This window comes from Galendromus occidentalis, unplaced genomic scaffold (assembly GCF_000255335.2).
Source record: "Galendromus occidentalis unplaced genomic scaffold, Mocc_1.1 scf7180000077440, whole genome shotgun sequence".
Lineage (NCBI taxonomy): Eukaryota > Metazoa > Arthropoda > Arachnida > Mesostigmata > Phytoseiidae > Galendromus > Galendromus occidentalis.
The window spans coordinates 1302848-1330718 of NW_003805428.1; the positions used below are offsets into that span (position 1 = coordinate 1302848).

Sequence of the window (27871 nt, forward strand, 5' to 3'; positions counted from 1 at the left end):
CGAGTCGGTGATAATAACAGCAACAACAACAACAGAGAAACGGCCCAACGACTGGCATAACAAAGACGGAGACAACATCATCGGGAGACGACACTCAGAGGACAGAATGCGAGCGACAGGTCCAAGCGACCACCCATCCGGGGAGCGTCGAGACATTTATATCGGGCATCTCAGTGGAAAAAATCACCCTCGTCTATCGATTCTCTTCATTCATCCGCCCCTTTGAGCTTTCCTTCGGGATTTTTCTCCGCTCGATCTAACGCCTGGTCCTACTAGAGAAATATCTGGAGCACTTATTTACAAACGCCGAATCATTAGCTCCCTTCTAGGATCGTCGTCATTTCTGGTTCGTGTGTGCTTGCACAGTCATCGGGGGAAAAAGTTGCGAATGATGTTTTTCCTCTTTTTGGTCCTCCTGCGAGCCGGACTCCGGCCGAGCTTGGCTCCGCTATGCCAAAGTTCGTATCCGGATCATTTCTGGTGATCGGTCAGTCGAACGTAATTGAACTCCTGATCCTGTTCGCCTTTGTTTCTATTTTGACTGCATTCACCTGTACTTATTTCGCGGCCCCATCGATCCCGAGCTCCGCCCGCCATGGGGATGTCCGAATGAGCAGCTCACATTCGTTCGCCGTTCTTTTGCCTGGAGGAAGACCATTCCATATCGCTGACAGCCGTGTGCGGCAAACATTTCCGCGGAGATCGGAGTCGTCCAGTCCTGTATCGGCGAAGGGAAAAGATCAACGTCTCCAACGGTCATCTGACCCTTCGAGGAATCGAATGCACGCGGGAGCATTCGGCTCTCCAATGGTCTCCCATCGGGGTCCTCAACACTGGAACGAACATTTTTCGGTCTCTGGTGCCGAATCTCCCCGTGAAATTATTTATTCCTCTCGAAACACCGGTCAAACAACTTGACCGATCGTTCTATCGCGCAACTGCAAAGCTTGTAAAAATGCTAATGTCGGCGCAACCCCATTGACATGTCCCTCGGCAAGAGTCGCCAACTCGATAGAATTTAGCAACTCAAGCAAAAGTTTCCTGACTCGACCCAAGATCGCCGAGCGGGAGGACCGAGGCCCGTCTCCTTTGTTTTCCCGGGGCATTCGGCCGTTCTTGCTGGGTCGCGGTGATGTACTCCGATCGTCTCACTCAGAGAAATTGCTTGTTCCTCTTCGAACACGGAGCTAATCTCATTTTGTTCGAATGTTTTTCCATCGCTCCTGTTTTTCATTGGTCCGCCCCCCCTACCCGTTCTCGCTCGACACACACATTACGCGTACCTTCTATTATGATTCTCGTCCTTGTCTTTGCTATTAAGTTCCATTTGCTCACGAATATACTCGATCACAGCTCGTTCAACGCCCCTCCTTCCCGAGAGAGAATTCCTTGTCAATTCATTTCGTCATGTTGCGGGCTCGGGATTCTTGACTCTCGTGCATGATGGGGCGACGTAGAAGACGCGCTGAAGACCGAGTATGGAAAATGTACCCGGCGGGAAAAATCAATGATGGACTCGCTTCGAATCACCAAACATTGGAAATCGCATCCACATTGGGAGTGTAATTTCTCAGCTCAACTTATCGAGAATGGGAGGGCAATGCGATTATTCCGAGGCGACCCCTGGTTCTCCCGGAAGGTCCCCACGAATTCCGCGAGATGCTCCGTGGGTGATCCCATATGACAGTCTTTGCCGCTCCGGCAGCGACTCGAGTCGGAGGCTAACGTCTTCCCCTGTCAAGGAGGATGCGGATGAATGGATCAAGGCTGGAGAAACCTTAGAGCTCTTTAGATGAGGCTCAAGGCTACACCTATGGGAAAAGCATGGGGAGATCGAATGGCATCGAATCCGAGAGTGAAAATACGAATATGCTTCCTGTTCTTCAGAGCCTCCTATGACCTTGCGGTATGAATCTTCCGCCCCTCCGGGAGAAAGCTCTCAACCTTACCGATCGCAGAAAGTACTATCGAATAATGGAGACCAAGATGAATAAAACCTGCAAGCCGATATTTCAAAACAGTTTTCTCCGAACCAGAAGCTCCTCCGCATCGCCCTTCACAGTAGCTCACAAGCGTACCCGGCCGGGCGTGGGAAACACTCGGCAGAATGCGATGGCGAGAAAACGAGGCGGGAAAACGGAGTCGAAGAAAAGCTACCCCGTCGGAGAGATCGGGTTATGAAGAATTCAGCCGGAGTCTTTTGTTCCGCCGGGGAGCGAACGATTCTATCCCGTCGCTGTTCCCAGGGAATGAATAGTTGAATCGGCTTCAATGGTTGCCGTTCGAGTGTGGAATCAACGGAAGGCGTCTGAGCGATTCCGACTGCATTTTCGGATGGTTAGGCTTACAAATAGATAAGACAGAGCCAAAGTCAGCAACGGAAGCTCGGAAACGGATGCACGTCGGACGGCTGGATAGAGAGGACGACGGACGGACCGATATAGGGATTCATGGGAAATAGAGAAGATGGATGAATGAACAGATGGATTATTATGGTCAATTGGATTGATTGGGGATCGTCAGCTCCGCGCAGAGCCATCGACAGGACTCTGACCGTCTCGCATCTCTCTTTCATTCTCTGTAAATACGTTTTCTTCCCCGCGACAGGAAATGTAGATAATAGGTTACGTCGCTTCGGCAGCGGTCCTCCCGTCTCCCTGGCTTCATTCCACACTTTGCGTTTCAGAGATCAAGAACAGCACGAATTGGGCGGTTGCACGTGCAATCCCAGAGCTCCTCGTCGACCTCAGAAGCCGCCCGAACGAAAGAATCAGAATCGGAGTTCCGTTCCGCGTTTCGGAGTTTGAACGCAAATATACAAGGGAGATGACTCGGCCCACCACCCGAGGCATCTTCCACGCTGATGTCGAACGCGCCGCGAAAGCCCCTTTCGCGGTCTCCTTCACGGTGAGTATTCTGTCAATTCGAACCAGACGAATATTCCGGAATTCGGTTCCCGAGGCACCATGGGGCTTTCTGGCCTCAGGGCTGATATTCCGGCCGAGCATCCCTCGAAGGATATCTACATACATAGGTGCGGGATCCGAGGCTGTTTTCCGACTTCTTTTGAATATAAATCCAGTGCAGCCGACGGGCTTATCCGGCTGTGTAGATCCAGAGTGAGCGGGCGCCGCGGCGTTCTGACCGTAAAAAAACTAATGCACTATGCTCGGAGAGCGTGATCGGATCACAAACCTGACGCGGTGCAGGCCGGAGATTCCGAGGGCGCCCAACTCCGCGGGATCCAATAATAGAAAGTCGAGAGCTCGACGTTTTGGTCCCTTGGAAACGAAAACGAGTCCACACTCCCTGCCGACCCGAGTACCTTGAGACTTACGTATGTGCCGGCATGCTGAATTGCATAAGTGTCTGGATGACGGGTTATTCGTTTGACAGATCAATGGTGACCGGTGAAAAACTACCCTCCCGATTGAAAGTGCCCGGCAAGCGATTGCATCTCGGGAGATGCATCGATTCCGCCGGCGGAAGAAGAAAGCGGAGAAGTAATCCCGAGACGACGAGGAAAGCACAAAAGCATCGCGAGACTCATCCGACCGCCTCGCGCAGCAGCGGTCAACCCCATAAACATCTGCAACTATGCACCTTGAAGGCGGGACGACGCGTTGCGTCGATTTCTGGCAACTACTGGAGTGCTCGTGGCTCGAGTTGGTCGGGAGAATCGGGACGGAGGCCGAGTCGGCAACGACGACAATTCCGACCCGCAGCAGCAACAGCATTACCACCCCGACGTCATAGTGAAGTTAAATGCAATCGTAGTGATCCTATCAGCCGTGCTCGTGGCGATGTCACGACGGAAAACGGAGCGGCAGCGCCACCACAATGGAGCACGTTGAGCGGACGCCAAGAATGCGTTCGAGGCAGGAGGTTTCCCTTAGCTGATCAGTTTTGCGGCAAGCCAGAATCGAAACCGGTTTCGAAGTCGTCCGAGCAACCGTCGGCGCGGCGGTCCCCGACGTCAGCGACGGCGGTCGTCCCGTCAACTCCATCATCATTATCGTCGTCATCATCATCAAGCCAAGTTGGAATGCGGGAATCGAAATCGCATCGAGGACTGTGTCGGGGGTTGCTAAAAACTGAAATCGTACTGCTACTATGCTTCATCCTAAATATCTCCTTGGCAACTACTACTGTGGCGGCGAACGGAGACGAAGGCCAGAAAGAGATCAGAGAGTTGTTGTTACCCACTATAGCGCAGAGACACTTGCTTACTCGGCAGCAACAGCGTTCCTTCTACTCGAACGAGGTGAGTCTCCGTCTTATTTTTTCTCCTGTCCGCACGCATGTGCCGCACTCGAAACTGCAACGCTGACAAGACACACTGGAGGCACGCATAAATACAGACCTACAGACAACAGCGACGATGGCGGCAGGTAAACATCTGGAGGCTGGCCGCCTGATGAGATATCAAGCTTGAGTAACCAAACAAAACCGAGCAGCCGAGCCCATGAAAACGAAGTCGCCTTCTGCTACCGATCGACATTGACCATATGTATGTCGCACGTAATATTTCCAGGTGGTCCGTTTGCTGAACAAGCGAAAGAACACCTCGGCTGCCCTTCAGTATATAGAAGAAACACACGACAAATGGAATCATAAGAAGGAGTCGTGCCATCGGGCTAATCTGACGCCCTTCGGTATTACCCTGCACCTTAATAGGAATCCGGCGGGCCATGTCATCAACTCCAAGTACGTCGACTCCTTCCCGTGTCAGGTTGACCTCGTTCTGCTTGTCTCGTATCTCCATAGCTCGATTTCCGTGGTCCTTGTCTCTGGATCCAGATCATCTACGCCGTCCGGATCTCCTCCGGAGAATTCATCCCGATGGCGCGGCAATAAAATCGCCGAATCGCGATAGAGCAAGCTTTGTTCCTAGCATTGGTTTTCGGGAGGAAGGACCCTCCGGGGTCATCGACGGACGCCGTAATAATCGTTGGATACGAAATTTTCAGATACCAAATTTTTGATCGTGCGGAGCGAGTTGCACGACAAACAGCGGATTTCCTGGCCCGCCTCTTCCGAGAGAAGTCCACATCCAAGCACCACAAAAGCCAAAACGGAAATCATGAAGCTTCACTGTATTCCGCACTCACGAGTGCGAACCTGGCCGATCCCAGTGATGGTGAGTATATGTGATCGGATTGGACTCCTCAGCGACAGAGTGTTCCGTACGGATTCGAAGAAAAGAAAAAAGAAAACGAATGGCACCAGAAAAAACTATCGAGAGCCTCTCGGACATCTCATTGGTCCGAGAGTGGGTTCTCGTCCCTCTCCGTGCCTTATCGGTGCGCCTCCGAAATCGGTGTTTTACATACATCAGAATTCTCCGAAGTTGTACGCGTCTAGCTATCTTTATGGATGATGGCTGATTGAGAGGAGATTCAAAGTCCCATTTTGTTGTTACTGCCGATGCGCACGATAGCGATACGTCCCTCCCCGAGGAGAGAAACAAGATCTATTCCGCGTGGAGTCCGATACATAATTCAGCATCATCGACGCTCTCGCTCCTTCGGCCGAGTGTTGCAATCGCACAAGTCTTTTCGGTAGTCGCAGATCAGCGCGAAAGAACGGCAAGATGCCGAGAGGAAGCATCGTTGAGTTCACAAATGATCTCCTCGGTCGACCGAAGCGAATGATTCGGCCTCGTTTGCCACCCGGTAACAGACCGAACTCTAACAATAACAAATCGAGCCTCAGAACACCGGAACCACTACGGCGCCGGCGGCGCGGCGCCCGCCGGGCCGGTGGGACATCGTTCAGGCCGCGCAAGTGATCGCGTTTTGCATGACGGTCTTGTGAGCGACCGCGCCATCGTCCATCCCGCAGACGGTAGATAGATAGAGAGACAGACGGACCCACCGACCGGCTCGCCAACCCAGCGACTGTCCGGCTGTCGGTCGATCGATCTGTCTGCAAGCATGCCCGATTGCAATCAGAGAGAAAAATGATTCCACGATGCTTGTCTTTTCCAGGGAAAATGATCGTTGGATCAGGAATCGTAATCGAAGACAAAGGAGTCAACGTTTACGCCTACCAACAGAAACAGACGCGCAACATACAGTTCAACTCGAATTTCAGTTACGACTCGAATGAGAGCGTTAACAAATGCTGGTACGTCCCACTAACGATGGACTGCAAGCTCATATCGGGGAAGCCACTCCCTGCCGTGGGTGCCCGGATTCCTCGAGCATGGGCTGGGCCCGACTGATCCGAGTCTATTCATTACATGCGAAGGTGGTACCGCGAACTGCATTCCCGCTATTCGGACGGGTTCACCAGGGTGAAGCATGCCCAGGGCCTGTGGAGCTCCCCCTACTACGACTGTGAATATAGCGGACATTGGCTCGTAACGTACGCTGCCCCCATCATGGTGTCTAGCGTTAGCAATTCTTCGACGGCAGACACCCAACCTGGAAACGCGGGCACGAGGAGAGCTGAGAACGACAGCGTGCCGGAAGAAGAAATGTCTCGAAAAATGATCGGAATATCCACAGTGAGCCTTAACCTAAACCACCTAGATATGGATCAGTGTCCCGGAGACGATCCCTTCTTCGCCAATACTCATCTATGCGACACCGCTACCAGCAAGGTTAGTTCGAACGACTCGTCCCGAATCCCCGCAAGCCGGCGAGCCGCAGCCTCCCCCTTGATTCATTGCACCCACCTCTGATCGAAAATTCGTTCTCCGGCAGTGCGAGTTCATTCCCGAGCAAGGCTTCCGGAGAGGGAGCTACCGTTGTCGATGCATGGAAGGATATTACCTCCCGTCGAATATCGATGCCGATCCCGGCATCAATGGACGCGCGCTCGAAATGGACTTTGTTGAAAACATGAACCTAAGCGAACCGGTAAGCACGTCGAGAGTCTCGACTCGAGACCAAAGCCTGCTCCGAGAGCGCTCCTAGGCCGACGCATCGCCCGTGCTTCCAGGGCGGGCCTCCTACGCCATTTCTCCTCGCTGCCCCGAGCGGCTTAGGAAGCACTGTCCCAGACTCCCTGATGGCGGAACGCTCCACTCGGTGATAATCCTTCCTTGCTGCTGCCCTTCCCGCTCCGCCGTCTGTGTCCTCGCTCCCTCTTTGCGGTTGGAGCGTAGCAACTTCTATTCTTAGGATACCTGACGAGTTGTTCGCTCTCATTGGTATTCCGAAGCTCCAACAGATAACCGCGTCTAACCCACCGCCCGAGTTCTCCCAACAAACGTATCGTTTGCGACACTCGCTTCTTTCTCGCGGACCCCTCCATACTGCTCGGTAGCTTCGGTGGTCGAGGCGTTTTCGAGAGGATCCCGATAAGGAAACGATCTGCTCACGACAGTTGTGCAACGACAAGTTCAGGGATCGATTCGTTGAGCTTCCACTCGAGGGCAATACCTACTTTGGGAATATTACTCATTCCATGGAAACACGGTGCGTCGGGAACTTTGGAAGGTGAACTTTGGGTCGGACTGAGTTCCTTCTGAATTGAGGGCTCAGCGAGAGGGAGCTCCCGTTTTCACACAGGCTCCGCGAGACGATGAATAGACGAGCTGACGAGAACAATGGGAATCAACGGGCGAATTCGACGAAGGCTAACGGCAGACTTTCAGGAGGTCAGGTGACTGCGATCATGTTTCTCACTTCTCACTGTTGTAGGAGCGAGCAAGTGTGCCACATCTCCGATGTCTTCCATGCCCACCGGGCTGCATGACCTGTGAAGACGAGGCTCCCTGTTTCGTCGAGTACAACGAGACCCTTCGAGGTGAGTTCCGCGCAGAGGTCTCGCTTCGATCTTTTTTTTTATGCTAATACTTTGTGAATATCCATCGGCGCTGTCATTCTGACCGTGTCGACACAGGGGCTCGCGAAACGGGGTCTACTATCGGAAGAATCCCGCGGTATATCTACAGCGACAACCGATTCCTCTTTTCCAGGGAGCCTAGTCATCGCTCAGTTGATATTCTGTTGCGTGGTTCTCATCATGATGGCGGCTATCTACAAATTTAGAAAAAACTCATGTTTTGCGTCGAGTATGTGGATTCTCTTGGAAGCGATTCTCCTTGGAGCATTCCTCATCTACCAGGGAGTAAGTCCGTCCCTCGTCTTTATCGGCTTGGCACGATTGGCTGCACAGCTCATCACGAACCCATCGAAGCGCGTGTCGATAATCGTCTTCGCATCCCCACAGATTGTGATCCGCTATTTCGAGCCGTCTGCATTAAGCTGCATCTTCGAACCCTGGTTCCGAGAAATCGGGTTCAGTACCTTATACGGCGCGATCGGCCTCAAGATCTACAGAATTGTTGCAGAATTTCAAACGCGGAAGGCGCACAGGGTTTGCGTGCGGAGCAAAGACCTGTTGAGGTACGCTACCGATGTTTGCCTCGTGGCTCGGGAAGCCCCGATTCGATCCGAAGTCGCTGCTCGGTAGCTTGTCTGAGGTTAAGACGAAGCCTTCTCTTCGCAGGTACCTTATAGGTTTAGTTTCAACAGTAGCGTTATATATGATGGCATGGACAGCGATGGTGGCAGACTCCTCAGGCGGGACGGTGGAAGACATACTCTTCAACTCTACCAATTCGCAAGGTGAGTTGACAAACGACACGGCCGGGGATAAAAATAACCGCGCGGACCGTTTGAGCGCCGCCAAAAATTACCGGACGCCACACGCACCGACCTTCAGTGCGGAGAGGTCGCAATGGCGTCGGGCTGGGATAATTATCTCCCCACCAAGAGTAGATCTCACGCCATCCCTTTTGCATTGCGATGCCAGGCACGCTACTTGATACCCACCGCAAACGGTGCGTGCATAATTCGCTCGCAGCGTTCGTGCTGCCGATCCGGACCGTTAGTCGTGAACTCGGCGACTTATCGTTTCGACTTTCCAGGCCTTCGCTTCTTGAGCTGCCGACCGTTGGTTTGGGACTATGTCACCGAGGGTGCAGAGATCCTGTTCCTTGTTCTATCTCTCAGATTAGCGTTTCGATTGCGTAACGCATACGGGTTTCCCGAGGCCACGGCTCTCACGAGATCGATAGTGGTGGAATTGATATTCTCGACCACATTATACGTGCTGAAGCATATTCTCGGAGACTCCGTACAACCAGACTACGCATTCGTTGCCTATTTCATCAGGTGTCACTTGACTGTCACTCTGGTAGGTTCGAGATTCGTTTCCTCCTCATTCTCGCTCTGCATTCTGAGTTTTTCTCCTCATCCCCCCCCCCCGGCTTCTGTTTAGGGATGCTTCTTCATTCTTTCGAGCAAGACCTCTACAATTAAGGAGAATCGCCTCGCCTTTACTAGCCACAAATCTATCCCTTTATTCTTTCGAGATTACTTCCTGTCTGGATCCTCTACGCGCTGTCACAAGAAGAAGCGAAATTTCTGCGTACTTTCGCGGGACGCGGCGAGACCTCCCTGTTCCCGTGAACTAAAGTAATATCTACATCTCCAGGTGCTCATGTTAATATTTCTGCCAAAATTGTGCTCCCGTTCTGCGGCGCAAGGCCGAGGTGGAAACATCAGAGGCGGACGTGCGGCGCAAAACCAGTCCGGAACGGCTGTGTCGAACGAATCTGGAATCGACCCGGCTCAGAGATTACATCAGGTAGCCTACGTATAAATAGGAACACGCTCGAAGCACCCGTTCCGCGCCGGGGACCCGACTGAGGAATTCACGTTCATATCTGTTTCCAGGCGATTGTCGGCAATGGCGAATTAGACATCGCCGAGATATCGCTTGCAGATATGGATCTGGAGGATATCCGGGCTGAACTCCGCCGCGCCTACACACAGCTTGAGGTGAGCTGCGGGGACGTTTATTCCATCATTTCGACGAGAGCGACATCGAGTCAACATCAGCACCATCATCGTTATCGCCCTATGGTACATATTATGACGACATGTCCATCTCGATCGGGTACCAGACTTGACGATTCCGATCCTTCCCCAGATCATGCGAAACAAGTCGATGCGGAAGGAAAATCCGCACATCAGCAAGAGGAGAGGAGGGCGAAAGGCAACACACAGAAGGTTCTCTCTGCAGCCTTTCCACCACAAACACAAGCATCAACAACACTCAGCTGGCTCGACTGGAGCCTGTGATCACAAAAACAACCATCCAAATCTGCCGGAGACCACCGAGGTACGGATTCAGACTTCGCGCATGAGTCCGTGAGATCTTCTTCGAACAGCCCGCGGAGCTTCCCTCGAAATCATGCGCTGAGTGGAAGCTGTTCGCACGCTCGATGCACCGTACATTCGCCCACCAGCCGAATTCGGCGGAGCAGGGCTGCAGTTTCCTCAGAGTTGCTCTCAACTATCATTACGGTCCTCCCTCTCAAACCTCTGCTGTGCCGCGGGCGGTTCACATTTCGATGGTTCGACAATTCGTCCGTTTGCTACGCGGCGGTGCGTCGTTGAAACGGAAGGAATTCGCTCATACTACCCGCGGGGAACGATATTGTTCGTCGCAAGCAAGCGACAATCAAATCGATTCCGATGGAGGGAACTCGGAACCCTCCGTCGGATGGAGAGGAATAAACTCTTCTGCGAACGGAAGAAATACGAATAAGAATGAATATCCCATTCGTGTCTCTCTACCGAAAAGGAGCGCGACGACCGAGATGCCTTCTCAAGTTGCTCTATTCTCTCCGTGCAGGTGTCAAAGACCCCCGAGGAGTCAACGGCTTCAATGGAAGGAAACTTCGGCGGTGACGGTCCTTCGGTTACGTCCCTGTCGGCTGAGCACAGGGGTCAGGGACCGTCACATCGTCATCACCATTGAGCAAGCAAATAGTTGTCGATCGATGTTTAGAGCACACAACCTCAACAGCTGTAAATACACTTCCGTACACACGATGCGCAGAATGGGTCGGTTGAAGGGACTGGAGGTCAGACAGATTTATTCATCTGTCGACAAGAACCGTTGACGAGCGAAAGAACGTGACTGACTGAAATGACCGTTAGACTGACCCAGGTGATCGCTCGAACAACGAATCTCGAGACATGTTCCCTCATTCCAGCAATCCATCCGATCTCTATCATCGATTTCTTCGTTCATCTATCAAGCAATCAAATATTCGAGGCATTCATTATCCCTTGACGTTTTATTCGTCGTTTAGCTCGCCGGTACAGCCGGGACAAAATCTCTTCCGCGCTGATTCCCACGCTAAGCTGACGATTTGACGGGACGACGACCCGTCTTGCTTGCCCCGATTCGAGACCGCACCGGTAGATTCTAATTCTAGCGGCACTCACCAATCCTGCAAAGTTCCGGGTAGATTTGAGCGCGAAGTACGCATCGACTTCGCGACCATTGTTTACGCAGATCTCATAACCGTTCCCGCTGTCGCCGTTGTTATCAATTTCACCCGCTTTTCTCGATTTCATTATTGAGTTTTTCTACGTCCGACCACGGGAGCCTCCGACCATCACAGCAAGGTTGCATCGACCGGTAGACACAACACGATCTAGCCACACCGTGTACCTTGATCCTAAGCTCAAAAGAAAGAAAGTGACCCATTCGGTTGTGTTGTCACGAAACCCTCAGAGATTCCACAAGGCTCTGGGAGGAAAATTTTTAAGAACTATGTAAAGCATTCTGTTCGGTTAAAGGCCTCGTAGCGGATTGTTGGCGAAGCAACTGAGCTGGCGGGCACGCAAGCACGTGAGCACTCTCGTAGATCCAAGCAAAGCTGCGCTTTCCGGGTCCCCCGAGCGAAGTGAGAGCGATTCGATTGAATCGCGCCGGAATCCGAGTGCCGCCACAAGGTTGTCGGCCTTCGGGATAGATACCCAGCGAACAACTGTCGACTGTCTGTGATTTCCTTAGATAACGGTATCTGTCCTTACTGTACCGAATCTAACGTTCGAGGAATCCTTGACGCGGTCGCATATCGGCCGTTCTACTCTTTTTCTGGAGACATCGCTCGATTCCCACTAATAGAATTCGGAAGAATATTCCGTTTCCCCCTCCTTGGTCGAAGGTCGTCCGCCTCTATGAAACAGACAACGCCGCATCATGGATTCCCGTGTCGTCGTCCGCGTTTTTTTCACTGTGCTAAGTTACGCCGGCAGCTCTGACCCTAGGTTCGCACTTCGATACGCGCTGGAAAAAGGAGTCTTGCCCGAAAATGATACGGCTCCCTCGCCATCAAATCTCCTTCTACTAGATCTCCACATCCTCGGCCTCTCATGCCTCGATTTCCCCGGAACATTTCCTGTCATCAATCATGCCATCTGTCTTCATCCATCCCGCCATAACAAGCCACGCTCCTTGAGACTGAACTTTTACCCTTGAGCAATTGATTTCCCGGCAATTTTTCCACATTACCCAGCAGATGGTCAACTCCATGAATGACCCGGTGGACAGGGAATCTGGTTGTTCCCTAAACCCGGGCGGAACCTTCGATGCTGGTTGCGGTGATGCCCTGTAGCATCCGATCAGGCGGTTTTTGAGCATGAAATCGACGTCAGATCACTCGCGCCTCGTGTCTTGCTGACTCTTTCCAACCGAAGCGACCGAGCATTTTAATTTCGGTTGAGCATAGCTCCGAACATCCGTTCATCTGAAAACGGAGGACTAATGCGCTTGAGCTCGTGGAGAGCTCGGCTAACGGTGCGATGAAGTACGGAAGGAAGAACTATGATTCATTTCATCGATAAGATACCTATCTGAACTGATTCTCGAAGATGGTTGAGCCTGGAGAGACGAAAGAAAAGGAAACTGGCGGATTGACGGCCTAACGGCGTAATTTCATTATCTCGTCGAAACGCTGAAAGCCGGAGCATGGGGATATTTTTCGACGCAGCTACAGATTCCAGTCGATGAAACATGAACGCGTGAGGTGTTCAGAAGACTTCTTGGATCCGATAGTTTTTTAGTGCTCGATCCAATTTGGGGATTGCATGGTGATTTTCGTGTCCGATGTACTGTTCGAAGAAAACACAGACTTGAACCCAATCCGACCTTTCGAGGAGGATGGGTCAACCACTTGTTAAGTAATTTTCGTAATGAAGGAAGTGTGTCTTGGGCTGGTTCAAGCGAAGTTTCGATAATGGATAGGTATTGTCGCGCTCGCGGGGGTCCCGAATGAAATGAGATAAATGTGGAGCAAGTATTTCGGCGGGACGCTCAAAAGTTGCGAGCTCCGAACCGATTGAGCCTCCGCTCGACGCTTTTACGCGCATGCATTCGAGCGAGGGAGTGTCGGGAAGGAGGAGAGTCGGTCGCACTGGAAATGCATCGGGGAACAAGAGCAAGGCGGTCCCCTCGATTTCGCGGTGATTTGGAGCCTCTCCGCTGGTCTGATTCAGAGTGAAGGCTCGTCTCCATTGTTGGGAGTTTCTAGGTCTAGAAGAAACTTGAACCGAGAGAGAGACTGAGACCACAGAGCGGCAAATCCGCAGACCGGAGCTGTTCGACCAACTGCGTCCACTTACAGAGGGCTTAACGTGCAAACCCTCCTGATTGCGTCAGTTCTGGAAGCATTGAAGAGCGTGATAGAAGTTACACGATAAAGGAAGGAATAAAATCGGAACTTGAAGAGGAGAGTCAGGAATCAGCCAATAACGATTCAAGCGATAATTGATATGAGTGATATATTACGATGATTATGATAATTATGATAAGAATAAAAACAAAATATATCACACGTCTTTTCCTCCTGATCGAACCAAACTCGAGTGAATTGTAAGCATAGCGGTTCGAAGATAAATCAAACGTGAATGTCCGAAACCAATCGACGAGAAGAGGTGACCCACACGGGACCAAAATGTCATTCGATTTTACTCGCTCAGGACAGACTAGAGCAGGCAGGACCTCGATTATCCGATGAAGAGAAGCATCCAAGGCAATACTGGCCATTCGATCTGTCGTAACAACTGCGATGTAATCCACAGATCAGGTGTTTCCATTTAGACTCTGAAATCGATGTGTGAATCGGCGCTCTGATATGGACTCGATGTTTTAGCCTCCAGAGGCGAAGCGTTTCCTGTGGCACTAGCGGAGGCGGTCGTTGTGAGTCGAGATGGTCGCAAACGAGTTTTCGTTGCTGAAATGACATGGGAGCGGGCTTTTCGACGAAAATTCCTTATGCGGGAAGGGAATGACAAGTTTGCTTACAATACATGGATCGACTCAAGCAAATAACATGGGGGACAGATGATGGATACTCCATGGAGCGAGCCTTGTGGGAAACCAATATAGCAGGATCATCGATGTTAATGATGAGAGAGAAAGAGTGTTGATGGAACAAGCATCGATACGTAAAGCATCGCGAGCAGCCTGCTCCTATCACAGATTCTCTCGTCTGACGATCTCGCAGGAATACCATGAATGTAAATAGACCTACCTAGTTTGTAATAGGGGAACATCAATTATTGAAGATAAATATCAAGTGTTAGTCGATGTCAACGCATTAGACAGAGTTTTCATTTCTTCCCTCGAGCCCATCGTGGTGAATATCTCAGAAAGCTTCGCCTGCGACTTGCCCGTCCTCACGGCTCGGCGGCTGGCGTCGCCGTCGGTCGCTGATCGCAGCTCATAGCAACCAGGGTGGTGCGCGGTTTCGCATTGAATGTCACGATTTTATGCCCTCTGTCCTCGCGGACTTTTCCAGGCCCCTTTATTCATTCAAGGCGAAGGCCTGGTCGGAAAGGGTAGTAGCCGTATGGGCCATGAACGGGCTCCCTCACCGGAGCCTCTGGCAGGAACCCTCGGTGAGCGCCACCGATGCTGACGTAGGAGAGCTCGTGGATACGGAGTCACGAACGAATCAAACAGGCGAGTAAGATGGATCAATGACGCTGCATTCGTTCAAGGTAGTTTATTTTTCTCGCAATTATAGCGTTCTCAGTAAGCTATGGTCGTAGTCTCCAAATCGAGGATTTGTTGCTCGATCCACTGTCGATTGGAAGCGATGTATGTCGTTTCTGGTAAGGTAGAGGCTGAGGCCCATTCTCGAGTCAATGGAGGTTGCTTAGTCGTGCTCCGCCACGCCCGGTCACGTGGAACGGAATCTTCTATCGGCTGCTATTCCATTCTTTTATTCAGAAACTAACGGTGTCTCACAGAGACCAAGCGTTCCTGTCAATTTGGCGTTTGACTTCGAGGATCGGACCTCTATCCGCTGCTGTATACGATGGCGTAGGCAAACGAGGTGATGGATCTCTTCTTCGTTCTCTCCGAAATTTCGTCAATCGTTGCAGGCTTCGTCCGACCTCGATACAGAGTAGCCGCTTCGCTTCCCTTATTATTTCTTTCAGTGTAGAAGACACAGTCTGACTGACTGCATTATTTAGTTTTCACACGGGCATATTTATAATCTCTCCCACTGTCTAATTATTTCGTTCTTCCTCAGGATCACATCTTGTGCTTTACAGTTCATTTACAGATAACAGTTTCGGAAATAGACGGCTCAACAATGCGTCACAATGATAATACCTTTTCCTCGATTTTCCCCTAATTACTGGAGCTGCATTGAATTATTATACAAGAAGATAACATTCACTGAAACATTGTATTCGCCAGAGCTAAAAATCTAGCTTCATAACAGAGGATGACCATCGAAGAGCCATCTCGAATAAATTCTCTCTAAAATAGTAGCTTTTCTAGGGACTCGATTGGCGGGTTTGTCCGAAAACGTCGGACGAACTCTCCTTTTTCGCAGGTCTATTAGCAGCTTTCGCTCTCTTTTGTATGCATATTGGATTATGTAAGCCTTGTACAGATGTAGTTATTTCGTTCGTATTCGTTCAGCATCGCCGTCGTCGTCCTCGTTGTTTCCGACTGCGACGTCAGACGTCGCACTGGAGACTCAGAAGGAGCGGTCAATTGATGGGAGAAGGTGTTGCATCTCTTGACTTGTACGTCCAGGAATTCTTCCGAGAATGTGATCCCCCCGCTGGATCGTGGGGGGACAAGAGATGCGCGCCGCTGCCTCCCGTTTGCTCGTACATCTCAGCTACTTTGCTCGTTCGAGGCGACCGGTTCATCAGCCAACGGTCGTCGAAATATTTGTTCACCTCTGTCACTTCATAACGGTTTTTCGGCTTCTGCTCGAGCAGCCTGCGGAACAACGGAATGATATCAATCACGTATGGTCGGCTATTCTCTCCCATAGGCCCGCGGGCGCGTCGGGGATGAGACCGTATTGACGGATCCAGTGAGAATGGATAAGATAGCGTTCTCGCTCTCCTCAAGGAACTCCTGCACTCACCGTCGAAACATCCTCAGCAAACGTGGTGAGAATCGCTTGAACTCTTTGGGCGTTCGGGTTGTTTTGCGTTTTTGCCATTCCATGAACTCGTTGAAGCGCGGATCTGTGATATCGGCCTTTTCCCATGGAAATCTGTGCGATGAGATAGAAATTCTATTATGACCGAAGCGAGGTCGTTCTCGAGCAGGTGGAGCAAACCAGTCTCCACGCAAAACTTTCGCCTTGCCGCCATTTTTGATGGATTTCGATCAAGCTACCCACATGTTGCGGGCTTGGGCCACCTCTCATTTTTCGATATCTTTGATATTGGTGCGGACGATCGAATAATCGTCAAAGGCTTCAGGGTCCTAGACCGGACTCCGAAAGATCGATAAGACGGAGCTGATTCGAGAATCAGTATAGCGTGAGCTGGAGTCTACCCACTCAGTCGTTTCCTCCCCGTCTATGTAACTTTGAAGGCTTATGGCATTCGCCCCGGGACGATTAGAAGCGCTCCGAAGTCGACAGATAGATGGGTCTGACTTCCTCAATGATTCGCGAGTGAAGTTGGAGTAGAGAAATTGCAAACCTGACCCGAAACCGAAAGAAACAGAATGTTTCACTTTCTGGATTGTCGACGCGTCCCCGAACATTGATGGCATACAGGAAAAGTTGGACGGTGTCATCGATCCAAAATTTTTTGGCTCATCACGTCGATGTGCTCTCCGAAGACCCCCAGGCGGCGACGGCTTAGCGGTTAGAGAATCTTCGACCCTGTCAACGCCTTTACGCCACATCCCAAGATACACAGCGTGCTTCCCCCCACGGTATCTAACGTACATATGTTCGCTCACCTTGCTGTAAGTCCTATGAACACAAGCATTCCGATTTGCCACACGTCGGAACCAGTCTCGACGCAATATCCTTCAAGGCTCAGCATTTCCCAGATTTCAGGCGGACACGTAGGTAACGACCTAGCTCGTTTCTTTACCAGCATTCCGGCTCGTCGCGTCAGTCCGAAATCGGTTAATTTCACCTGGAAGTCGGAGCGGGTCGTAGCGATAGCTTGAGACTCCCTCGAATTTTTTGTTACAGAGAGAAACTAGCGTGCCCATCTTCTACTTCTATACCCGAGATTGAATTATGATTCCGTTCGAACAAGACTCGGTGAATCGAGTGGAAACGGCTCGATGAAGCTTGATGAGGAAAGCGGAATATGCATCCATGTCATATGCGTTCGTTATTCACAGTTCATTCAACAAGATTCGTCACGGTCGAACGCCAGCATGGGCCGGACGTCTATTTTCGGCCGTCCATCGCTAGCTCGCAATCTCTTGTATTGCGATCCGGTAGTGCATGGCAATAACGTCCGCTGCGCCGTCGAGAAACATCGCCGTCGGAGATTTCCGCTCAACCTCCCGAAACTCGTTCCCTCGGCATCTGGCTACCTATAACGCTATACCGGTATCCGTTCCAAGATATTCGGGTTCCAGAGATTGTGTTGAACTTCCGCAGTCAACGGCTCGAGGGCGTTGCCGACTCGCAAGCAGCTAGCGCTAGAGAAACAAAAAGAGATCGGCCAAGCAGGGGAGATACAGCATACGCCGACGCTTTCACGGCGAGCGAAGCTCCTCTACTGCGCGAACTCCAGGAGTTGCCTGGAATTGCCTCGAACTATCGCCGATGATTCGACGATAATATCTCCATTCTCAGTGGTGTCGTGGGCCGGCCTCAACAAACGGGGATGCCTTCGCGGGAAAGTTCTGCGGGTACTGTTTCTCTCGAGGCGTTGAATGAGCCCTCGGCGATCGCGGGGAACTCGATAGGAGCTTCTCGGGCTCGGTAGAGATTTCAGGCTTCTCCAAACAATTTCCTCGAATTATGTGTTTGTGTTCGGCTATGTTTGTGTGAGCCTGGATGGAATCAGGCCAAGATAAGGTAGCGCTCGTCATTCTGGCCGGCGCTTTCGACCAAAGGAAACATCAGTCTAAACCAGAACGCACCGCGAAACGGCTCTCTCAGCAGACAATGGGCGAATCCGATAATTAGGGACTCTCAATTCGAGGGCGTACGAAGACGAATCAACTTCATGTGTTCGCTCTGTAGCCTTGGCTACCAACGATCGAGCGAGTGAGAAAGCAGCAGCAGCGGCAGTTGCGGCTGCCGACGAGGACGGTCGATGGTCAATACTCAGAGCTGTGCGTATACATCTTGTGACTGACAAAGGCCATACACCGACCCAGAATAAGTCGGTCCGTTCGACCGTCCGTTCGCCGGTCAGCGATTGCCAAGCAGAGTAAGATGCCCCAACACCGAATTCTAGTTAGCTCGAGATTTGGGAAGCGGAAGCGGACCGCCGCGCCGGTCTGGAAGGAGGAAGATAAAAAACAGGGATCCCCACGAAGCCGTCCATTCTCTTGTTCCAGCGTCAGAGAGCGGTGGTTGCGTTTATTCTTGTTGGCGGCGTTTCCTCGTCCGTTCCGCGTCTGTCGTCTCTCACCCAGGGCTATTGTTAGCGAGAATCGGCCCTCAATCTTGGGACGACGCCAAAACGATCAGAGACGGTTCGGATTCAGGCTAACTTGAACGATGTGTTGCTCCGACATTCTGCGACAATCGCAGCGTCACTCTTCCGGAACGATACACGGTACATACACAAGTCTTTATAGGAGCCAGAGTCTTATCCGAGGTGGAAAGACTATCATGGAGCCACAGTCGAAGCACCGTGTCTAAGAGACAAAAGTTCGAGGAACTTCCGCGTAAAAAGGACACCCTTCAGTTTCCCGATCCTATTGGGTCCATTGTTGAACACCTCTTATATAAGAGACGCTCGCTTATGAGATATTTCCTCTCCTGCTCCCGATGAGTCTCTCAAGGCGGCTTTGACTGTACATCATCCGATTATGTACATTGCGGCTCCTCCTCCTCCTTGCAGAGACTGGAGTCCAGAGCCTCCGTCTCAGATCAGACCAGAGCCCAGAGCCATTCCTTTTCCACTAGATGATAAATATGTACCTTATCGAATTGATCAGTTAATAAAATCAAGCTTCGAGTTCCCAGAATCACTATGATCCCCGGCAATATTATTACTCATATCACAATCATTCGAATTGTCCGGGAGCGTACCTTTGTGAAGTCACTCTTGAAGACCAGCACGTTCTCTGCGCGTACGTCACGGTGCACGAGATCTTTACTATGCATAAATTCCAAGGCCGGAACAATTTGACGGAGAATCTCTTTGAGGTCCTGTTCATCGAGACCGTTCGCTGATTCAATTGAGTGCCAGAGGTCTCCGAGAGGCGCCACCTCTTGGGCAAAGAAGTAATGTTCGGGAGTTTCGAAGCACACGTCGTACGTATCGAGGATGTTCGGATGGGGAGATAGGAAGTAGGAATAATGAAACTCGGTGAGGAAATCCTTTAATGTGGTTGAGGCACGAGGGACGGCTTTCAGTGCCACCTGAAACGAGTCGAATCGTGTTGAGCAAAAATCTCATCGAAGAATAGTATTCATAACAATCTTCCATTATGTTCCCTCGTTCGTTCCCCCGCCGGAAGCTTCCGCTCGCATTCTTCCGCTCTCCGCAAATCCCTCCCAGGCAGGAACTATCGGTGGAACGACCCGTAATTACATCCCGCTCACACATCTGGCCGAGACGCTGATTCCGCGGCAAGTTGTGATTTGTGTCGAGCAAGATTCGCGCGGAGCGGGGAATTCGCGCCACCCTATCACCGGAGAGGTCGAACCGCAAAAACGCCAAACAAAGATGCCCCAAACAAAGAATGTCGGACTCCCCTCACAGATTCGGGCCACAACTGACACGTGATATCGTCACCAGGATAAGTCATTCCGCTCCCGCGATCACGGGTATCTTGCCGAATCAACCTATTGAAGCTGGGACCTCGAAGAGTCGCTTTACATATTCGTATCGTATTCCGTCTTTAGTTGTCTCCGAGGTTCTTCTTCGCTCGATGGGAGGAGTCCCCGGAGGTGATGAGCTTTCAAGACGCTGGTATTCTGTCGAGAAGATTTCACGCGGAGCTGACCTTCAACGAGATCCAGATTGAGGACCTCAGAATGAGCCGATTCGAATTCCCTTTCGTATGCGGCCGCCGCCAGGCTCAGCGCTCGGTGCATGAATACGCAATCTCGAGCAAACATTCCTTGAGTCTTCCGATATGCATAAAGCTGAGCTCGAAATCATGCGTTCCTTAACAGAAGCTCAGACAGTTCAATTCCCCGAGGCGGTGTAATCTTCGAGTTACCCTGTAAACTTGAGGAGCGATCGACGGAAACGCGTGGGAGAATGGACGCCGTCGAATCTCCCCGTCGGAGGAATTTGCGTGTACGGGTGGGTTGTGAAAGCGTGCGGTGGCGGAGCATGACTGATTGATTCCCGCAGAAAAATTCGCGAAAAAGCCTGATGTTCGATTGAAGTACGCGTTGTGGTAATCAATGAGCGAGAATGATTCGCTTCTTCGCCGCTTTGTTCCACAGTTCATAGCATCGGATGACCGAACGCCTCAGATGTGTTCGGAATAGGAGTCGACAGGATCCGGGACGCGAGACCTCCCGACCGCGCGCCGTAGGCGAGCCCGAGGGACCTGCTTTATTCAGTCCAATTTTCGGCCATGACGGGAGGCTCATTATTTGTTCATTTGCGTCCGCAGAGTTCCTGCAGAGTTTCGGGGATGGAGCGGAGGAGGCGAATGCAGACACAATCTGAGCTTGTTTCTGGATATCCGCAGCCACCAAGCTCACGCTTTGACCCTCCACGAAAATCAATTTGTCCAAATAGAAGTGCATCCAAACTCCTTCCAGAGGGAGTACATCATTGTGATCGACGGCTAGACCATGAAAAACACGTGACTCTACTGGGCGCCTTTCAGAAGTAGACTTACAACGAGACTTATGGGAGCGCGCAAACACGCGCTCCCGCTCGGTTTGCCGTTCGCCACAGCCTCGAAACAGTTTCCGTGTGAAGGTCACCCCTTCTGTGTCGAGTTGCTCCACTCTACGGAGGCATTTTCCGAAACTGTAGCGGGAGGTGGAATCAGTCGACGGTAGGCGCCTTGCCGAGGAGAATCGTTCCCTCGTTATAGAAAGTTTGGGCTCTAATCCGTCCAGCTAGGCGACGTCGACGTGACTTTGTTCTGATACCGATTCCCTCGTTCGTGGAGCGTGTTGAGCGGGCGACCGTACCGTAGAACAAAGGTGCGAGCGAATACCGTGGTGGGTTGAGTACGCACGGAGGATGTAAATGTCACGCCGCGGGAAAGAACAAGCTTCCCTCGCAGTTTGGACGTGGCGAGGCCGCGACTCGCTCCGGTCGGAAGGTTCGCTGCCTCGGTGCGCTTGATGAGACAGCGAGAGATTCTTCCCGATGACCAGTGATTGTCCCGTCAGCGGACTGAATCCACTTGCAATCTGCAACGGTCGGATTCGATGAGGAGCACTCCTCCTCGACTTCGGAGAGCCCGACTTCTGACGGCGCGACGAGTAGGTTCGAGCCGTCGGGGACAGCGATCCAGTCGGTGGATAAACAGCAATTCCCTCTGATTCCAGCAGGTTCTCGAAATCTCCTCGTCGGGCGAATTGTGTGATCACAATGAGGAAACGGAAACCAAAACACAAGCAGAGAGCAGCTCAGCCGACGGTGGTATAGGCCATTTCTTCTTTACTGTTGTCGTAAAGTTTGCTATCTGGCGAGCATTATTAGCTTTGTGTACGGGGGGAGCCGAGGGTCACGAAAAGGGGGCGCCGCGGACATGAGGAGAGAAGCTCCCTCGGGCTGAAACAGCTTCATGGCGTAACATATCCTTAGCTATCAATAAAACTGCTCGAAGCGATTAACTAGCATTTTTAAGCCCTCCGCTCTGTCGCAGAAGGCACCGATTCCGATGCCGCCCGATGCTCGAATGCTCACTACGTGACTCGAACAACTCTCCCTCCGTCCATAAGCAGAACGAAGAGCGCCTCTTCTAAGCACCACGAAAAATTCTTAAATTACGCTGCACGAGCACAAACAGAGAAATTTCGAGAGGCGACTCCGTTCGCGACTCGCGGCTGTCCTCAACTTCGACACGAATTCTCGGCACTTCCGTCACGAACAGAGGAGTGGCGGTCTCCCGCGATTTCGTGAAGACGACTGAACAGGATTATTCCTTTTCGATCCCGGACCACCGGTCGGGGAATCTGCCCGTCAGGTAGAATAGAGGCGATGACTGATTGGGGCGTCTCGCCGGGAGGGGCTTAGCTTTCATGCGGGTTCGAAGTGACACGGCATTGAACTTAATTGGCTTCCGCTGGCAGGTCCGCGATAGTGAAGGACAAACCGAGACCGGGAGACGGATAGGAGCAAGAAGTCTCCCTTGAGAACAGCGCATGAATAATAGACGCGGAAGACGCTGTATCCGCTTAGCCGTAAATGCCGACGAACAACACGGTCTGCCACCGAGCCTGAGTGAATTTACTTGTCGTCGATATGTGCTCAATTTTCGATTGCGACTCTCTCGATTCGGCTCACTCAACCGCCCTTCCCCCCTCTACCCCGATCAGGCAGACAGTCAGACGGTCGGTCGTTCTGTTTGTCAGTGTATCAATCAATCGGCGGTCGGTTCTCCGCTCGCCTGCTTCGTCGCCACAACTCACAAAACGAGAGAACGCGAGATGATCGAAGCCGATATTTCTCCTCCGCATCGAGTTCAGTAGATCGCAACACCACGAAAGACCCTCGGAAAGCATCCGCACCGCCGAATCGATTCCCGAGTTATTTATTCTCACAGATGCTTGCGACTCTAGATCGTGGCAAGTGCGCAGTTTGACGCCAAGTTGATGTAGTAGACCGGACTTACCTCTTCTCCGGTGACCTTGTGCTTTGCCAGAAGGACTTTCCCGTAATCACCGGCACCGATTTCTTTAACGATATCGTAGTCATTCTCTACAGTAAGGGATTGGATCTGGATGTCACGCACTCGATGAATGCTCGCCTGGAAGGACAAATTATTGCGACTTAGTCGAAAGCAGCAAGGTTCAGATTCGCGCAAGGATTTCCTTCCTCCTCCTCCATTCCAGAGCTCGAAAACGGAGAGGAAGTTTTCCACCCCATTCCTCTCCGGTGCATTTCTAAGTTTCAGGGATCGATCAGAGCGATCAGCTCATCGAACTCTCTGCACCACCAACCGTTGCGAACAAGTTCCGATCGACCACGACTACACGAATCGAAGAACCGCCCCGACGCCAACGTTTGCGAAAGCCAGCTCTGCATGACAAACATGCATTTTTGTTTATGGAGAATACCCTGGTGTGGGAGAGCTGGGAAGGCCTAAGGACGCTGGATAGAGGTCTTCGCCGACCCGATCGCATCCGAAAGAATTGATACACGGCCGACGGGACAGACAGCCGTAGTCTTTCGCGTGGAAACAGACCGCACAGGCCGCTCGTGGGAAGAATCCCAAGAATATCGCTTGGTTCCGACACGGCACAGCATTTGAGAAATAATGACCCGCGATGGGAGACTCGAAGACAACCGCGAGGACAATGTGTCGCCGACCGACCGGAAAACTCTGCATCACGGAAGGAAGGAGCCTGCAGCGATTCCCATGCTCGTGCGTCTCGGAAGATCTAATCTGTTGCTGCGGAAACTTCTTCTGCGGCTGTTGCGGATCCCCGCTTAGTGTCTGGAAGGTCATTAGTGTATGGCTTTGAAGTTCAGGCGAACGCCTAGAAATGCCTGAAAGGCTTGAAAATGCCTAAGAGCCTCGGAAGGCCTTCAAGCTTAAAACTGCCTAATAATGTCTGAAAATGCCTAAAATGACTCAGGGAGCCTGAAAGTACCAGATGAGCCAGAAACAACGAGAAAATGTCGAAATGACTAGGATAATTTAGGAAACCGAGGAGCCTGAAATCAATAAAACAGCCAGAAAGTACCGTACTTCTTGGAATGCCTAAAAAGCCCGGGATTCAGCCTGAAATGCGATTGTGGTGCCTCAAAGTCCTTCGTGTGGCGCAGAGTCCACCATGGCAGCAAGGAGGCGCGCCTTGGTAAGTTAGCCGCCCCATTTATTTTGTGGAGACTGAGGATGAATGGAAAAAGAACCGAAAATTTAACCGGACAGCTCCGCACAAGCGAACTACCCCTCATCGATGGGAAGCGAGAGAATAGAATCAGCTCCCGACGCGTTATCGAAGCCTTCAACTTGCGGAATCGGTTTCCCTGACGAGACACATAGGAATGATATGAAGCTTCAAGTTCTCCATAGTCAACGATTGTCTCCTGTCTGAAAGCAGTAGTTTGTAGGCGGAGAAGGACCTCTCGACATCAACGCTTGCCAGTGGCGCGTGGCTCAACGCGGCGATCGCGGTGACAGGCAAGTGCAGGTTTTCGCCGCTGTCCTCGCCGGAGAGCGTTCCTTGGACTCGAAGCATGGTGTCCAGGCCGGGGTTATTTTGAAGGACAGTGCAGAACTTCGCCTTGATGGCGGCAGCTCTCGGGCCTGACAGGGAGTTGATGATCGTCGTAACAGCGTTCAGAAGACCGAACGATTCGTTCAGTGGAAGGGTCGTGCATTCCATCTTCTCAATGAGGACCGGAAGTTCTGAGAGGTGACTCGCGATGAAGGCGAGGTCGGATCGGATCCCGGACTCACGCATCAGTCGTTGCGCGCTCCCGATCGCCGCGGCATCCTCTGAATCAAGCTGGTCTACGACAAATCGTACCATCTCGAAATTTTCTGCATAATACAACGCCGCCGCCAACCAAGTACCCCAGCGGGTTTTCACCGGTCGAGGAGGCAGAGGCACTCCGGGGGCAAGTTCACGGAATAGTTGGATGCGATAAGGAGTCTTGCGGAATATTTTTTTGACATCAGCAACCAGCGTGTCGACTTTTGGAAATGATTTTCGAATCTTCTCACACACTCTGTGGATTCCGTGAACAATGCACGTCACGTGGATCATCCTCGGAAAGAGTAACTTCAATCCATCGCCAGCCTTAAGCATGTAGGAGGCAGCGTCACTTACGAAGAGAAGGACTCGGTCATGTTGTATTCCGTCAGGCCAGAGGATGCTGAGGGACTTCATGAAAGCTTGTGCCACAGTGGTATTATTTGTTTTCTCCACGATGTCAGAATTCAACAGGGACGGTGTCGTCGGTTGTCCCGCGACGAGCCGGCCGACTATTGTGTTGACGATGTACTGTCCTTTCACGTCAGTCGTCTCGTCCAAGGATATCCAAATAGGGTGTTCCCCGATCGAAGAGCGTATCTGACGGATGGCGTCATCGTAGAGCTTCCTGAGATAGGTTTTCCGAAGAGTCGTGTGGTCAGGTACCTCCTGTGTGCTGTACTTAAGCAAGAAGTGTTTGAATTCTGGGTGCTGAACCTTGTAGAGAGGGATATTTGAGCACACCAGCATTCGACACAGGTCCATGGAGAACATGTTCTCCCTCAATGAGAGCTCGATGCAACTTGAAGAGGCTTGCTGTTGGCTGTACGCGTCTCTGCGACCGAGAGCCTTCGTGTGACCTTTCGATTCGAGGTGCTGAGTCACGTGGGATTTCTTCTTCGCTCTGATGGCTTTCTTGCATACCTTGCATTTGAGAAGATCTTCTTCGACGGTCAGTATGGCTGCCCCGAATTCGTTGACGTACCGCTCGAGGTTGTTCCTTGCTCTGGATCCGCTCGACATCTTGGCAATAGAGGAGAACTCACTCCGGTTAAGTGGAAGCTATCAGACGGGAGCGAGCTGACAAGCAATCAACGAACAGAGGGCAACCCCGTGATCCCCGATGAAAGTCGCGACAACAAAGCGCTTTTTACAACGTTCGCGCCCGAAAGTCGAAAGATTTGAAATTTGACTTTCGAGCGCGAACGTTGGAATCCCGCGGCGGCGGCTCACGGCGTTCGCCCTGACGAGGTGCCGCATATCGGACGTGCAAGCGCTCAGAACCAGCGTTGGTGCGATTGCTTCCTCAAGCTATCCCGACTAGGACCAATGGTTTCCCTACTTCCCAATTGAGAACCTCGATTTCCCAGCAAGAAATATCGGCCGGTTTCCGGGATCGAATCCGAGACCTCGCCGACAATGGCAACATGGCGCACGGCTGCATGGTGGTACGCGCTTACCACTCGGCCGCGACGCATGGTCCCAGGACCGCTTGAGAGCGGCCGCCTAGGAGAGCCTGAAAGTACCTAAAAGTGCCGTGGGATGCTTGAGACGCGCCTGAAAACAACGAAATCGTGCCTAAAAATATCTAAATCGTACCTAGGATTCTGCGCCTAGAAGGCCTCAATCCGAAAGCCTGAACTTCCAAGCTCTAGTCATTAGTCACAGTCACAGAGTATGAGCCTATGGTAACTGGACCTTCTATCTTGCATACTGCTGCCCGGCTAAGCGCTGCCTATCCCGAAAGTTCTGCCCCAGCCAGTCGACGGCCGTTTGGGAAGCCGTTTCTGGCCGTGACGCTGTTGAGATCCGTCCCGGGACGAAAACATCAGATCGGCATCGGCCTCATGACCGCTCTCATCTCTTCCTGCCTGCCGGCCGGAGCTCTCTGCGTTCGTTCAATCAAGCGTCAAACAACTCCATCAAGGGAGGAAGATGATGCTCAAATCAAATTTCGGGATCTATTTTATTTTCCTTCCAAGCCGCAGCTCGGAATTGAATGGACTTGGCCGCGGCCTGAGCTGTGAATTGATAGGTTTTTGCACGAGAGTCGATCTCTTTTGAGCTTCGTTCCGAGAATAAGTCGAAATAATTTTCGGGTCCATGTATCGTCAGAGACGGAGAATCCACCATACCCTTCTCCCTCGATTTTTCGCCGACAGAGCCTGTGCCGAACCAGGATAGCCCCGAACAATCTTCCGTCGCGTCGTTCATTTTCCTTTCGGAGTTGGTGTTTTATTTACTTCATTGGTATCGTGCTGCTCCCCCATCACGGAGCCCGCTCTCAACTCGAGCCTCTTTCGCGTTCTCCGTTGCTATTGTCGACCGACATCCGCAAGTCGGAAGCCATCGGGTTTGCAGTCTTCTTCGCGAATAGGGAGCGAGCTCCATTCCGAGTGTGGAGTTTATTTCCACCAAAATCTTGGGAAGGCAATTCTGAGTCCGGGATCCTTTTGCTTGCGCAAGCTCAAGACCCGAGTTCCAGAATTATTGGGAATCGAAACGAAGAAATCACCATGGGCCAGGACACTCGGGGGTCTGCGAAAGCTTCTCGCACGTGGGTTCTAGATGGAATCTATGGTCATTCGAGCTGGGGAACACTATGATTATTCTGTCGGTGAAGCGAGGGCCATCTCGCGGCATGCATTGCGAGGCGTCGGCGACACGATGCGACGCAGGAATGTAAAAACGTCAAACAATCCGTTGGTTGGAGCCAATAAATCACTGACCTGTCGCTTAAAATGTGCCGCGCTGTTCGGGTCCAAATGTCCCTGAGAAGGATGATGACCAGGATGGGGAACATGGGGGCCTTGGTGGCCGACGGCCTGGTGGTTGTGGTTGCCGTGGTGCGCTGCCATCACCGACACATTGCAAGCGGGCATTGCACCGGAGACGAGGATTGCTCGGAGTGGACTTTACTCTTCTGGGTGGGGAAGCGCTCGATGACCTGAAACGAAACGTGCGTTTGAGTTCGGTTTGCCGAAACATCTTGGATATCGATCATCAGTG

General features: G+C 51.8%; 2 protein-coding genes across 2 annotated transcripts; one reads left to right on the plus strand and one right to left on the minus strand.

The window, feature by feature from the left end:
* Window positions 1-4045: 4045 nt before the first annotated feature.
* smog (G-protein coupled receptor 158 smog) lies at window positions 4046-10785 on the plus strand. The gene is made up of 15 exons (XM_029111438.1): window positions 4046-4264; window positions 4535-4707; window positions 4971-5140; window positions 5991-6129; window positions 6253-6607; window positions 6711-6866; window positions 7653-7758; window positions 7931-8082; window positions 8185-8360; window positions 8464-8582; window positions 8885-9153; window positions 9454-9606; window positions 9696-9800; window positions 9952-10143; window positions 10660-10785. The coding sequence occupies exons 1-15, from the start codon at window positions 4046-4048 to the stop codon at window positions 10783-10785; spliced, it is 2610 nt and encodes an 869-aa protein (XP_028967271.1).
* A 4709-nt stretch (window positions 10786-15494) lies between these two features.
* LOC100900976 (serine/threonine-protein kinase SBK1) lies at window positions 15495-27744 on the minus strand. Its single transcript, XM_003743191.2, has 6 exons — window positions 27592-27744; window positions 23053-23187; window positions 19325-19657; window positions 17053-17234; window positions 16220-16351; window positions 15495-16068 (listed from the first exon to the last, which is right to left on the minus strand). Exons 1-6 carry the CDS (start codon window positions 27742-27744, stop codon window positions 15831-15833), a joined length of 1173 nt encoding a protein of 390 aa, XP_003743239.1. The 3' UTR covers window positions 15495-15830.
* Between the last annotated feature and the right edge of the window lie 127 nt (window positions 27745-27871).

Excerpts from the sequence above, each read along its gene's own strand:
- smog (XM_029111438.1), top strand. The coding sequence starts at position 4,046 with ATGCGGGAATCGAAATCGCATCGAGGACTGTGTCGGGGGTTGCTAAAA. Across the intron at positions 6,130-6,252 it reads GAGAGCGTTAACAAATGCTG|GTGGTACCGCGAACTGCATT; the intron begins GTACGTCCCACT and ends TTACATGCGAAG. Across the intron at positions 6,867-7,652 it reads ACATGAACCTAAGCGAACCG|GAGCGAGCAAGTGTGCCACA; the intron begins GTAAGCACGTCG and ends TCACTGTTGTAG.
- LOC100900976 (XM_003743191.2), bottom strand. The coding sequence starts at position 27,744 with ATGCCCGCTTGCAATGTGTCGGTGATGGCAGCGCACCACGGCAACCAC. Across the intron at positions 23,188-27,591 it reads CGGCACATTTTAAGCGACAG|GCGAGCATTCATCGAGTGCG; the intron begins GTCAGTGATTTA and ends TTGTCCTTCCAG. Across the intron at positions 16,069-16,219 it reads TTGCTGAGGATGTTTCGACG|GCTGCTCGAGCAGAAGCCGA; the intron begins GTGAGTGCAGGA and ends GTTGTTCCGCAG.